The sequence below is a fragment of the Lacerta agilis genome, chromosome 2 (genome assembly GCF_009819535.1).
Source record: "Lacerta agilis isolate rLacAgi1 chromosome 2, rLacAgi1.pri, whole genome shotgun sequence".
NCBI classification, from domain to species: Eukaryota; Metazoa; Chordata; class Lepidosauria; order Squamata; family Lacertidae; genus Lacerta; species Lacerta agilis.
In genome coordinates, this window is record NC_046313.1 from 83814078 (window position 1) to 83829123 (window position 15046).

At 44.2% G+C, this 15046-nt stretch overlaps 1 protein-coding gene across 1 annotated transcript; it reads left to right on the plus strand.

Annotated features, from left to right (window-relative positions):
• Positions 1-315: 315 nt before the first annotated feature.
• TMEM43 (transmembrane protein 43) lies at positions 316-14232 on the plus strand. Its single transcript, XM_033141088.1, has 12 exons — positions 316-472; positions 3223-3373; positions 4247-4381; positions 5653-5747; positions 6632-6681; positions 7529-7598; positions 7962-8032; positions 8266-8387; positions 8999-9073; positions 9195-9296; positions 11064-11181; positions 12705-14232. The coding sequence occupies exons 2-12, from the start codon at positions 3251-3253 to the stop codon at positions 12836-12838; spliced, it is 1095 nt and encodes a 364-aa protein (XP_032996979.1). The 5' UTR covers positions 316-472; positions 3223-3250; the 3' UTR covers positions 12839-14232.
• Positions 14233-15046: the final 814 nt, after the last annotated feature.

Consider the following 15046-nt stretch of genomic DNA (forward strand, 5'->3'; position numbering starts at 1 on the left):
GGAGAGCTCGGCGTGGTCGGCTTATCCCTGAAGTACTACATGTCCCGGCGTGCTGTGCGCGTAAATCCTCCTTTTCTCCACAAAACATGCTTCGTCGGCCTGTGTGATAAATCACCACCGCCCCCTTTTTATTATTACTTAACGCTTGGAAGTTCAATGATAGTCCCAGCGGGGGAGGGGGAGAGAATAAATAAATACACGTGGCCTCCCCTGTCCCGTTGAACGACTGCATTTCCCAGCATGCTCCACGGCTCCTGACATGCCCGCGAAGGCTCGTTGGAGGGAGTGCGCACGCGCGACAGCCTCGAGCGTTCTGCTCGGCAGAAGGGAGGGGCGGGGCAACCCGTGGGAGTGACGGCTTAACCCCTGCCTGGGTGGGGATTCCTGAGGATTTGCATTCCCTTCTTTCCTTCCAGCGTTAAGGATCTTCCGGCGGAGTTTAGAGACTCGCAAGCTCAACATGTCTCGAAATGTAAGTGTGTGTCTCCCTTTCCTTAAAGGTGGCCCTAGGAATCGTGGAATTGTTCGGTTGGAAGGGACCGCCCAACCTTTCTTTGCAAGGCAGGAATCTAAGCTAGATCTCTACGCTCGCAGGTTTAGAGACAGGGTGAGACACACCAAAAATTTGCGGGCATCGTGGGGCTGCGATCCTACGCGCTCTGGTTTTGGAGGCAGCAAGCTTCATTGACTTACTTCCGAGTAAATGTGCACAGGATCGGGTGGCGTGAGATCAGCTGGCTTGTCAGCGCGGGAACGAACAGCTGTGCTCCCCCCCCCCCAAAATGCGTGATAACCAACGGAGAAGTTAAACAGAGGCTGCTTGCAGGACTTAAAATGGAGAGGAATCGTTTTTCTCCTCTGTTGTTTCTATTACTACTGCTACGGAAATACCGATGCCTCTGAGTCTGAGACATTAGGTGTTGTTAACTAGCATGTGCCTTAAGATGCTGTGTGACTTATTCTGCATCCTCTTTGCTGCCAACAACTAGCGCGGCTATTCCCTTGGAAAAGGGCGTCTGCTTATGAATTGTTTCAGGGTGTTGTCACTCACCAAGTTTGAAAACGGACCTTTTTGGGTTCCAGTGCGTACACGTACAAACATACAGTTTACCTTGGCTACAGCACATGCTCAGATTAAAGGGGACTCGCTTAGTTTCCACCCCACAGTAACAAGGTTTTAAAGTAAATGGACACAAAAGGCAGGAGAGAAGCCACACTAATAGCCTTCTATTACCAGGGCAAATTTGACAGGGCTTACTTCTGCTTGCATATGCCTGTGCAGTTAAAACAACACCATTGGGTTTAATATGATTAAAGCAGGCATAGGCAAACTTGGCCCTCCAGATGTTTTGGGACTACAACTCCTATCATCCCTAGCTAACAGGACCAGTGGTCACTGGTCAGGGATGGTGGGAATTGTAGTTTCAAAATATCTGGAGGGCCGAGTTTCCCTATCCCTGGATTAAAGGGTGCTAGGCTGCAGTCAACAGGTATTTAATTAAATAACAACCTCAAAAACCACCAAGATATTGATCAGGAATTAATCAAAGAAGACTGGCAAAACTGTTGAATCTTACTAAAAGGATACATAGCCAAGCTAGTTGGCACCCACAGATTAAACCTGTAGGCTGAACCTCATGTGAAATGCACAGTGCAGTTCTATGAATGTTTATGCAAAAGTAAGACCCACTGTGTTCAGTGAGACTTGCTCCCAGGTAGTTGTGAATAGGTTTGCCACCTTAGTAGGGTCTCTTCTGAGAGTATTGGCTGGAGGGAACTATACTAGCCTGGTTGCCAGAAGCACCAGATAGGGCAGCACAGTGACAAAAGGAGGTAGAGATATGTCAGTACACTTTGAGTAAGTAGGTAAGTTTCATCCCCTGGGCAAAACTCTAAAGCTGAACAAATGTGCTGGTGGATGAAGGCTGCAGTCTTCTACATGCTTACGTGCGAGTAAGCCCCATTGAACACATTTGAACTTACTTCTCTAAAGAATTTGTGTTTTGTTTCTACCAACTGTGCTTTGATATCAGTTCTTCAGAACCAGTGATTGAGCATGCCCTTGTTTTAACTTGTGGTTAAAAAAAGCAGAAGTTAGCTGGAGTAGCATGTGCATACACAACTTATTTGCATGTCATCCTGGGAAGCAAGTGTGTGTCTGCTTGTCTCAGAAAGCTAGTTGCTATGGGCACCTGTAGAAAATATTTTGAGTAGACACACCCTCAAATGTGTTTCAGTGTGGGCAATTGATAATCCTCCTGTGCCTCTTCATAATGTTATTTTTAAACTGCGTTATTTAGTCCTGTGCCCTTTTTAACGTTTAAAAAAATCCAAACCAAAGTATCCCCCCACCCCCACCCCCCGCAACCATGAAGGGAAGGATTGCTTGAAGTGCTCCTTCATGCATACAGGCCAAAGTGTTGAATATCTGGCTCCTAAAGAGCCATCTGCATTCAGTGGTGGTGGTTGCATATGCACTGTTGCAGAATTCTGATCCTTTTTCCAGTTGAAAAAGAGCTGAAAGTGACCACTATTTAAATGGACTGGAATAGCACTGCAGTGTCAGTAGTCTTAGAACTGCAGCCTTGGCTGTTTCCTTTTTGAAATGTGCATTAAAAGTAAAGGTAAAGGGACCCTGACCATTAGGTCCAGTCGCGGACGACTCTGGAGTTGCGGCGCTCATCTCGCATTATTTGCCAAAGGAGCCGGTGTACAGCATCCAGGTCATATGGCCAGCATGACTAAGCCGCTTCTGGCGAACTAGAGCAGCGCACGGAAATGCCGTTTACCTTCCCACCGAAGCGGTACCTATTTATCTACTTGCACTTTGATGTGCTTTCGAACTGCTAGGTGAGCATTAATAATGTATTCAGTGGGGTGGGGTGGAAACTGAGTTGCTGTCTTGCAAGGTAGGATCTTACCTTATGCTTATCACATTTTTGCCAAATAAAAACTGGTATCTACCACCATTGCTATAGCAGACTATCCCCCCCTCCCCCCTGGGAAAATCCCATCCTTGCTATTTTTTGTAACTATTTTCATGGCACCAATGGACTATATGAAAATATGATCTCTATTGCTTGTGAACTGTCTGTGTAGAGAACACATTGTCAAGAGGCTGACGCCAACCTGCTGGTTTCTCTTTTGGGTGTTGAGCATGTCATGGTAGGAACTCCATCCAGAAGTAATTCCTTTTGAATTTGTTTTTTTCTTTTATAATAGTTTTCTGACACCCGGTAGCAAGAAAGACATGTTAAAATTACAAGTGGAGCGCAAGCCTGGATTTCTGGAGCGCCTCAGTGAAACTTCTGGAGGGATGGTCGTAGGACTTGCTGCATTTGCCCTCTCCTTTTACATTCTTTTTACCAATGAGGTAAGTCAAGGCAGGGAGGATGGAATTATTTTTTCAACTAGCTCAGGGGTATAAAACATTAAGGCCCTTTGGGGATCCCCAATAGGACCAATAGACTGGCTGGCAATGGTTCTCTGGGGCTTCAGGCAGATGTGATAAGTGCTAATATATTTGCCTCCAGAACCTCACAACGTAATTTTGGCATTAATTTTGCATCTCAGAAATAACGACAACAAAAATCTTTATATGTCATTATCTGGAATGTCACCCGCAGACCTTTTCAAAATGCCTTAACTGCTTTTTACTGGCAGAATTATGAGGGAGTAGGTGGTTCTGCTTTGCGCTGCAACTGCGGTACTTCCTCTGTTTCTCAGGCCTGAAGTCATCCCATAATTCATCCAGATTCTCCCCAGAACACAGCCCTGCTCACCCTGACACACTTCCTCACTGTTTCCATTCAAGTGCTCTTGCTTGCCTGAAATGTGTCCTTAAACCAGAGTGCTTGCCTCAGTGGTGGGTGGAGAGATTGGGGAACACTGGGGTGTGGCTTTTGGCAAGTGACTGTACTGATGATATGGCGATGAGATCGTACTTGCCTATTTATTTTGAATGTTTGTAAGTGATGCCAATAAAGGTTTTGATACTGATACTGATACTGGCTTTTGCCTGGCTGTCATATAGCCCAGGGCACAAAGGTGTAAGAATCACCCATTGCTCTGCCCACTGCTGGGATGCACCCCTGGAAGGTTCCCCACTTCTGCTTGCAAGGATTTTCTATAGGTCAATTTTAGCACAACCAAACCTGGACCCATTTTACTGAATATCCCGCTCTGTCTTGTCGCCTCAAAGTGTGCTCTTCCCACTCCCACCCCTCTCGCATTTCTCCATCTGTAGGGGCGAGCTTTGAAGACGGCCTCCTCTTTAGAAGAAGGGCTTTCTCTAGTGGTCCCTCTTGACGACATCCAGAATGTATTACAAGAGAATGAAAGGAAACTCGTGCACCTGTCGGGTCCCCTTAGAACTTCAAAGGTAAATAAAGCGGCGTTATCAGAAGAATTTGTAGATTGTCCCCCCACCTCCACATTGCAGTGTGTGTGTGTGTTTGTGTGTTTAAGTGCTGCTTCAGTTATCCCATACATTTTGATGCCTTGCCTGAAAAGGCTTGTGCTTGTTTATTTCACACCATTGTGTGGGAGTTTTTTTTTTAATGTACGCATGAGAATCTGCAATTTCAAATGCATCAAAGGTGTAAGTTAGAGTGAGCATCTGGAATGCACAATGCTGCAAAAGTTACGGCTCATGCCATTTTGTGTTTTCTGCAGACACTGCTCCCTAATGCTTTATGTAGGGGGCAGAGTGCAGAGGTTAATTTCTCAGTGCTACGGCACACAAGTCTAGATGCCTGGAAATCTTGCCCTCTGTTTCAGAACCTTTCTTACTGGGTAACTGCCTATAGTGAGGGAAAGGTCCTCTGAATGTGTTTGAAAGCGCTCCTGCATTGATGTGTTTCAGGGATCGGCTAACAGCGGCCTTAAAAGCAAGTTCCTTTTATTAAGCCATAGTAAGAAAAGCCCTCTGCTAAGGACTTTGTAAGACCGTGCATTACAATGTAATGATGCCATAGTATCATTTAAGTAAAGCTTAAAGTGTGGGCCCCTTTGGTACCCCAAACCCCATTGTCTAATATACGTTAAAATGAAACTCTGTGGTAGCATCATGAGTTGTGACATTTTACGCAGTAGAATACGTCAGGCAGTCATGCCACTTAGCTAGGATTCTGCATTTCACAGGTTAGTAAATGGGCTTATGAGTTGGCTTGCACTTTTGTGTTGGCTTGTCTAACAATGACCATGTTGTCCTTCAAAATCCAGGCAGTAGTTGCTTCCCCCCCCCCTGTAGTTCCCATGCTTGTTGGCAGTTCTTCTCTGGAAAGGCATTCACTTGAGCTGACAACCCTATCTAGAACTGAGTCTGACTTGCCCTGATTGGCCAGGGGTCTTACGTAAGCCCTATCAGAAAAACCAGTTGGGGCTTGGGAATACCTGTAGCCAGCAGAAAACTTTGGGCAGAGTCATCGTTTGTCAGACCTTTACAGAAGGCTGCTGAAGAAGATTTCTGACTCTGAGGGACCTTAGCTCTAATTTGCAAACGCCCAACACCTAACAAGTTTGTAGACATGCCATTGCACCCCAGATTTAAGTAGTGCCTTTTGCTTCTGTGTCTCTTCACCCGCCCAAAGTCTTGGGAAACCTTTGTAAACTACAGATCTCCTGATTGGAACTTTGTTTTGCTTTTGCCAGCCTTTATATGATCCCAGCTATGGACTTTCTATCCGGGCTGTCAAGCTGAAGCGTAATGTAGAGATGTATCAATGGGTAGAATATGAAGATTCCAAGTAAGATGAACTTACTAATGCTTTCTCTGCCATGGCACATATGTGTGGGAGTGGGGTGTGTGTTTGGGCATAGGGACTTGTACTCTATAATCCAGATCGCAGCTTTATGTTGACCTGTAGCTTTCCCCCGTAGCTTTCTCTTTTAATTCTTTTCTGTACTCTACCCTTGAGGTCTACAACAATTATTTGGTCAAGTCTTTTCTTTTGGAATGCAGTATATACTCCACACACACACCCCACGGTGACTGTTTATTCAAATCTATAAAGAGCAAATGAACACAGAACTATGAATCACTTGTTTATAGCAGGCTTCTGCTGTGGAAAGTATGAGACTGAGCTATAGGGAAAATATTACCACTGGCTCTCATGCCTCCAACCCTTCTCCCTACCTTGCCTTGGCTGGGTTTTGTGCCAAAATAAACAGTCAGTTGGCGTGGCATCTTGCCTACTACTCCAGATTCCTTTGTCACACCAAACCTGGACCCATTTTACTGAATATCATGCTCTTCCCTTGAGTCTGCCTTCCTTGCAGTAGCCTTGCTATTGCTTCCCTCTCGTTCCTGCTGCTAGCAGGGCACTTCTCTGTGCCAGATTAGCTCAGTGGTCAGCAGTTGACGGGAGTTAACATCTCAAGGGCACCGCCTTGGCTACCCCTGATCTAAACAGAGCTTTCCATTATCCCACAGAAGCAGCACTGTTGGACCAATGGTCTCTTGGACACATGTTCACCTGATTAGTTAAAATGTTACACTGGCATTTGCTAATATTTTTTCTGTGATTCATATACAATAAAGCTGTGTGAAATACAGACTTCTTGCGGACTGCACTTTGGTGTGTGTTTAACTTCTCTGTCTCTCCCCCCCCCCCAACCGCCCCTTCTATAGAGAATATGAAGAGAATGGTGAAGTGAAAAAAGAAACCAGATATTCATATAGTAAGTTGACTAGCACACAAATTTCTCCTGTTAGGACTGGTAACTGTGCCTTCAGACAGCTACTTGACAGGCATACATTCAACAGGGACAGCTCTCGCCATCACTTTCCTCAGCTCTGAGGTGGGGGAAGGTGTGCTGTGTTGTTGCATAAAGTGATTGCGAGGCCTGCTCCTCTTGAATTTATTTCTGCCGTGCAGCAGCTGTCAAACAATGGCAGGAGAATGGCAGCAACCTTACCCTTCACTTTTGTGGCATTGTTTATGTACTGCAGCTATATTTTGTGTGTCCTTCAAGGAGCTCAGAATGGAATAATTATCCAGTTGGGTTGCCTGCAAAGATGTGGCAGGCAAAAGCTGGCTGAAGCCTAATACAGTATACATTTTTTTTGGGGGGGGGAATACCTGCATGAGTGATTTGCATGTTATGCTAAGACGACCTGGGCTTCAGTGCTCAAAAAGTGAAATGAAGAAGTCTGCTTTTCAGGAAATCTTATAAGTTGTGGCTTGAAGATTCCCAGTAATTCCATTGCCTTCTCGAAAATGGATGGGATTTGGGCCCCATCCTCCATATTCTTCCACATTGCATATTCTGTTGGCTTGCTTTAGCATCACTTCTTCAGCTGACACAACCTTGTTCTGTTCAGATCCCTCACCCACCCTGTACACCTCTCAATTACGTTGTTCACTTCATGGCATATAGTCCAATCCCATTTGTTAGGCACTTTTTTAGTATGCAAGTACCCCACGCTGGTTGCACTCTGTATGCAAATTGAAGTTGGGGGGGGGGACATTCTAAACTAACATCTCCTTGGTGTCTTTTTCTATACACTTTCTTGTTCCCCTTTTAGATACTGAATGGAAATCGGAAGTTGTGAACAGCAGAAATTTTGATCGGGAAATTGGTCATAAAAATCCTAGGTAAGTCCCGTATTTCACCATCTCAAATAACCTTGCCCATTATGAAATGGGTTGAAATGAATGGGCTCATTCATTTACCATGCAATCCTAACCATGTCTACTCAGAAATTAGTCCTAATGAATTCAGTGGTGCTTCCTCCCAGGTAAATTGGGTTATGATTGTAGCTTAAATCCTGAACTAGATACTGTTAGGTATTCTGCAGTCAGAAAAGGATGGCATTGTAAATCACTTAGCAAATACATTTGAGTAGGTTTCCTGACACAGCGTGCTTGTTTTGCTATATAGACATCTTTGCTAACCCTTTCTGTGCCATTGTGTCTATCGAGTTGGAATAAACTTTGCAATTACTTTTTTCCATGCAGCGCCATGGCTGTTGAAACTTTCACTGCAGTTGCTCCTGATGTCCAAGTGGGCAGATTCTTTCTTTCCAAAGGTAAGAACTTTCAGTTTTGGTGTAGTTAGACTATGCTTTAAGATCATTCCACATTGAGTAAATTATGGAAAAACTGATAAAAGGACATTTTGACTTTAGCAGTCTGTTTCCAGTTCCAACTGGGTTTTGTTGAACCCTCTGCAGAGCGGAAATCGCACAAGACATATCCAGAATGTCTGTTTGGGTTGTTGTAGTTAAATATCACAGAACAGAGCAACTCCTTTGTTTCCTAGGCCTTGTTGAGAAGATTGATAACTTCAAACAGATGAGCTTGTCAAAACTGGAAGATCCCCATGCTGATGTGATCCGCTCAGGGGATTACTTTTTTCACAGTGAGAATCCTCGACGTCCAGAAGTAAGAAACCAATTTACAATTAACAGTTCAAAAACTAACTCAAAACTCTGTTGCCTTCCCACCACCACTAATAACTGCAGTTATATTGTATATACTGTTTGTCTTGTCATATACACTGGCTCCTTTAAGGCTACAATCCTATACAGCAGGGGTGGGGAGCCTTTTTGGCTGCATGGACCAGATGTTTATCAGAATCTGCCTAACGGGCCAAATTTGACTGCCCACCTATCAATCATCTGATGTCACAAATGACATCAGGAATTTAGTGCTTTGACGTTCCAAAATTGGGGCTTCAAAGCTCTAGCAGGTAACTACAAACCCATTTGCAGTGAAACAGCAGCTGAAGCAGAGAGAGAACAATACTCAGATCAAGTAAGATCACCCTGCTTTCACAGAGGCGGAGTTGGGGATCCTGCTTAGTGCTGGGTTCAGATACACGAGAGAGCTTCTTGCAGGGAAGTTCTGCACTATTGCAAAATCAAGAATGTCTCTTGGGAACCTTACTTAAAGGATGGGAATAGCATGAACTTGGTGGATGTAGATTTCCAAAATCTCCACTGGGAAGCTTATATTACCAACTCCTTTACCTTGTTCGTTTCTCCCACTTTCAGGTAGGAGATCTTCGTGTTTCTTTCTTCTATGCAGGTTTGAGTGGAGACTCATCCCACCTGGGTCCAGCAGATACAGTAAGTGTTCCAGCTCTCTCCTACTCCTTCCTGTGTGAAGAAATAACACTTTTGTGTAATGAAATTGTTAACATGCGAGGCTCTTTTTAAGACCCTCGTTTTCAACTCTGGAATTTTTCAGGTGACAGTAATTGCTCGTCAACAAGGGGACCAGTTGGCTTCATACCGAACCAAGGCTGGGGAAATCTTGCAGATCCTCTATCCCGATGAGCTCTCTGCTGAGGTAAGAGTTATAGAAACAGGAGAACATTAGAAAAGGTCTTCTCCTTGTCTGTATAAGTGAGATATGAAGCAGAATCCAATTTACTTTCTGCTTCTTTCCTCTTGGGACAGTGTATCTTTGAGGAAGGGCTGTAGCTCAGTGATAGTACGTGATTTGCATGTGAAGGGTCCATAGTCCAGTCCGTAACAATGCCATGTAAGGCTGAGAAAGACTCTTGTCTAAAACCCTGAAGAGCCACTACCAGGCAGAGAAATGCTGAGTTACATCTGCTGCAGAGAACTGGGGGCCAGCCAGATCCTGACCTCCCCAAACCACTGCAGGTCATTTGCACCCCACCCACCTGCCAATAAGCTGACATCACTATGACTTCAGCTGAGTGTGCTTTCTTTTGCCCATTTGCTTGATTTCAAACTATGCAGGCAAAGGCACAGGATGGGAGCGGTATCTTTTCCAGCCCCACTTAAATGTCAAGCAAAGGGAACCATTGGAGCAGCAGGACAGAAGGGCCAGTGACTATGTCCTCACTCGCAGTTTTGGACCCGTTCAAGGTCTAGGCATTGTTTCCAGGTGAAGATGTGTCAATCTTTGTAGTAGATGGAGTAAGAAATCAGACAAATTTGGTTGGCAGGGAGGGTAGGGTGTCATAGGTGTAGGTATGTAGCAGGAGCGTTTCTGCATATCATTGATCTATGGCTGTTCCTTGGTCTCTTGGCCAGCCAGGAATTATTTCTGTCATAGGGAGGATATAGGGAAGGAACATTGCATTTCAGTAAATGAAATCATGGGAGGTGTTGGAGGAACTGTAGAATAGTTAATTCAAATGCAGAGAAAAATTTCCAAGCTTGTTAAATTTGCAGAGTGATATCTCAGAAAGAGAAGTTGTTATGATGATGAGGTGGTACACTATCCAGAAAGGATTTTAAAAAACGCACGCACCATTTTAAAAAGTCTAGTTTTTTTGTACCAAATGGTGCTACATGGTGTTATATCTTTATCTTCTGTTCCAGCAATATGTTGTAGCCTCTTCACGCCACTCCTCTTCCCCACACCCCCAGGTCGTTTCACACATTTTCCCCCCAATGTCCCACTTTCACAAAGTCCTTAAGACAGGCGAGAAATCACTGCCCACCCCCATCTGTTAAAAACCTAGAAGTAGTGTGTGTGTGTGTGTGTGTGTGTGTGTGTGTGTGTGTGTGACTGGCTGGATCTGCCCTCCACATTGTGCCAACCGTCCAGATGTTTGGGACTCTAATCTCCTTCAGCTGGACTGGTGGTATTTGAAGTCCAAAACATCTGGAGAGCACTGCTGTGGGGAAGGCCAGGCTAGATGGCGCTGGGTGGGTGTGTCCGCTACATACTTTGATCAGCATGATTCCAATTGAGGATTATCTCACACTCTGACCCAAAAGAGCAATGATGTAATCTAGCCATGTAGATCAACTTAATGGAATGTTATTTCATTATGTGTTACATAATGGACAGGAGGGCCAGTATTGCTGCTGCTACTGCTTCTTTTTTAAGAAACAAAATGTCAGTTGTTTTTTGTTTGCTTCCATCTCTGTTGAATATTGTAAATAGTGTGTGTATAGATTTATATCGGCTGCATTTGGACATCATGTTCATGAATGAAACACAGAAGCACGTGTTGCATCCAAACATAGCCATTGTCTGGCACATAAAAATTTCAGAACGGTGGTGTGTAGAAGTAGCAGAGTTGGATCTTACAGGAAAGCTTGGTGTACTCACTGAACAATGAACACATTTTAGGAGGTGTTCCAGAAAGAACATGAAAGTAACAACATGAAGACCTGGGGCCTCCGTGCAGCTGGATGGATGTCTATGTTTGTAGGCATCAGCCTTATGACCAGGATTCTTTACACCCTGGGTGAGTTTTGCTGGTGGCAACCTGACTTGATTGATAAATAAAGCATTTAATCAATCAATCAATCAATTAATATATTGGATCTAAGCAACTTCTGTACTAGGGAACTCTGTCATTATAATAGTGTAGCCAGTGCTATTTTTCCTAGAAAAAGAGGTCCTGGAATTCACCATGAATGTCTCTTGTTCTCTTATAATGGTAATGGCGCTCACCTGAGAGGTGCCGGAACTGAATTCTGGTGAGTTGTGGCTGGGGAAAAAAGCCCTGATTGTAGTGATCCTGCTCCTGGGCTTGAACATTAACGGATAACTCAGTTCTCCCCTTCCTGTGCATTGTGTTCTCTCTCATGCTGATGATCCAGGACCCAGGATTAGGGAGGCACTTTCACAGGACACTCTAGTTTAGAATACGGTTTGCTAAGGGGGGGGGGAAGGTACTTGCTTGTTTTTGAGCAGAGCTACAGTAATGGTGTGAAACTCAACAAAAGTGAATGAGAACCATGTTCCACACAACAGAAAATATGTCGAGTCCTACCTCTTCTGCATAATCTCTTTTGAGACTCTGGGTTCTCCAAGGCTTTGCTTTCCCCCTTTCTGAAGTTAGGCTGCAATCATAACCCCACTATCCTGGGAGTAAGCCCCATTGAATTCGACAGGGCTGACTTCTGAGTGGACAGTTAGGGATGGCAGCTGCCTTATTATTTTTCTTACATTAATATCCTACCTGCCGTCCATCATGGAGCAGCTTATTTATGGTCCCCTACCAGGGAGCTCCTCCTGCCCACCTAGCAGTTCGAAAGCACGTCAAAGTACAAGTAGATAAATAGGTACCACTCCGGTGGGAAGGTAAACGGCGTTTCGGTGCGCTGCTCTGGTTCACCAGAAACGGCTTAGTCAAGCTGGCCACATGACCCGGAAGCTGTCTGCGGACAAACACCGGCTCCCTCAGCCTATAGAGCGAGTTGAGCGCACAACCCCAGAGTCGTTCGCAACTGGACCTAATGGTCAGGGGTCCCTTTAACTTTTACCAGGGAGCTCACCAGGTCCAGACCTTTTCAGCTCTGGCAAGGAGGTGGCCTCATGTGCCTTCAGATGATACCCAGGGACTATACACCTGTCAAATCAGATTTCCAGACTTACTGGAGTCTATTTTGTTCATTACACTTGTATCCCACCTCTGTTTCCTCTAAGGAGCTCGGGGGTGGCATATATGGTATGCTTTCAGTTTACAAGTGACAAGCCCAAGTTTATTCCGTGGCCAAGTGGAGACCTGAGCTTTGATCTCCCGCGTCCAACTTCTGCACTGTTAACTTTCTGCCCTCTGTGGCTTTTCAGTGCTCAGAGGATTAGGCCAAAGTTTGTTTGTTTGTTTTTTACTGACTTAGTGGTGGGTAATTTGGGGAGGAAGATTGATGAGAATGCTGGATGAGGTCTAAAGCACGGTTTAGCAGCAGCGTGTCATCATGCTGATCTTTCACCAGTGTGTCACTGCTTCATGTCTTGTTTAATTCTTCTTTCCCGCTACAGTGGACTGGTTTCCAGTAGTCCGGGACCTGGTTAACCTTGGCCTGAAAGCATTTGCCTTTTGCTTAGCCACTTCTCTGTCCTTGCTGACCATTTCAGTGGCTGGCTCTTCTACCGGCCTCTCTGGGCAGGACTGATTGCCCTGTTGGCGGCGGTTCCCATTGTGATTGCGAGGTCCCGGATTCCACCCAAGAAGCAGCAGTGATGCCGTGGAGAAGGGGCCTCAGGGTGCACACCCGAATCTCTTTGGAGACACCCAGAACTTCTCAAGCAATTGCCGCTGAGTATGTGTAGGATTTGTTTTCTGTTTTCCAAAACGAAAACTCCTTGACGTTGCAATCCAGACAGTATGACACCAAAGTGTTCCGCGACGGACCTAGATGCAGAACATGTGTACAGTTTTTATTACGTAACCAAGTGAAAAAGTGCAACTGTCTCAGCTTGTCTTTTTTTAAGTTGATGGAAACAAAATGGTAGAAATGGAATAGAATTTTTGTGTGCCTGATATTAAGCACAATCAAGCAAAGCTGCCTTTGCAGCTTGATTAAAACAGTCCGGCGACCCTCATAAGGAAAGGATGGGTGGTTTGTTGTATTGATGAAGACCACATCAGGTTTTTGAAAATGTGTAAATCATTAGGGGTTTTTTGTGCCTTTTCCTTGCTTATCTGTTAAAGTTATATACTTTGATGCTAGGAGCTTGCATGATGTAAGGGTAAAATGGCCATGTTAAAGTATTTTTGGACTGTTCTCCCCCCGCGCCCCCGTTGCATCCCAATTTTAAGTGTGCCTAGAGCTTTATCTTGCTCCCACTCACTTTTTCTGTAGTCTGGTAGATGCTAAGTGAACTGAGTAGGGATTCTCCATATGAAGAACCTGCTTTATTTGCCAAAAAAAAAAAAGATTTTAATGGTTTAATTAGGAAATTATGACTTAAAACCAAAGCTGTATCAACAGCCTCAGGATACCACCTTTCTTGCATTTAAGCAGAGGAATGTATTATTTTCACTGAAAGGTAGTAATCATTGCAACATAATATTTCTGCATGTAAACCTCTGCAAGTACTGTTACTGTTTTGTGTTCCATGCCTCTTACACTCCTGCAGCTATCCTTTGTATTTGGAAAAAAGGGGTAAACTCCATACATTTTACCTAAAATGTCTGAAGAGTTAATCCCATTGTTGTTAGATTCCTCATAGTGTCTCCTGGAGGGGAAGAGTCACATTCTGGGAAAGCAGATGATAACTATTTTAATATTGTCTGGTCTTTTCGTATTCTTGGAGCTTGGATACTGCTGTGCAAGGAGTCTGGTCATTGCTTGAATAGGCAGATGATCTCAACCCAGACCCAGCAAAATGGAATTGACTATATCGGCTATATAAGAAGCTTGAGGTGGTATTGGTTAACATGTTGTTATGATGTCAACTGTGTGCTAGATAATTGCACAGATGAAAATATTAAGCCGGGTTTTTTGTAAGCCGAGGAGTAAATTCCAGACAGCAGCACTTGAAATGCTTGGGTGGTTGTTTTTTTAAAAAAAAGTTTGGTGGCAATGCTGGCTTTTTATGTTTTGTTTTTAATTTGGGTGGCAGTGCCAGACTTTTATATTCCATGAATAAAAGATCAATGAGTATTGGTGTGTGGTTTTCTTTTTAAACCAGGATTTGGTTTTAAGGATGCCCATTCAACGAGAGAGGAGAATTGCATGCCTGCAATTAAAACACCTTCAAGCACTTAGCGGGACAAGCGGGAAACTGATTTGTACAGCATTTCTTGCTACCATGGGCAGTCACAAAATTGGCTCAGTTGATGTGTCACTTTTCTGAAAAAATTAGTCTCCCATGAATTAATTGTCACAGTGCAACTCTTTCATAATATAGGCAAATGAAATTTATTTATTCTTTAATGAACCCGCTAATGTAGTGCATTTTTTCCACTGGAAGTTCACACGAAGGATGCATCTTTTCAAATGGTTCCTACTCTTCCCTTGGCAACAACTGGAACTTACTTAATGTACCCAATCTTGTCAATATTTATCCTTCCCTTCGGCCTTGAATTCTGTATTTAGATCATGTTGTCAATATGGTTCAAGTAGTCAATATGGTTTCCTCCAGCTGTTGCTGGACTTAAGGTTCCATCAGGCCCTGCCAGCATAGTCAGCTCTCAAGGATGTTGGGTGTTTTATTCCCAATAACATCTAGAGGGCCATCACTTAGCAGCTTCTGGGAAATGCAGAAATTCAGCCTACAGTGTGCTGCAAAGAAATATGAAGCAGGTGTTTGTAGTATGTGGCACCCACCAATGGCCATCTCTGGAAAGAAAGAAGACTCTTGCATAAAATAATATT

Coding starts and splice junctions, on each gene's coding strand:
- TMEM43 (XM_033141088.1), top strand. CDS start 3,251: ATGTTAAAATTACAAGTGGAGCGCAAGCCTGGATTTCTGGAGCGCCTC. Junction 8,033..8,265: donor CAGATTCTTTCTTTCCAAAG/GTAAGAACTTTC, acceptor TTTGTTTCCTAG/GCCTTGTTGAGAAGATTGAT. Junction 8,388..8,998: donor AGAATCCTCGACGTCCAGAA/GTAAGAAACCAA, acceptor TCCCACTTTCAG/GTAGGAGATCTTCGTGTTTC.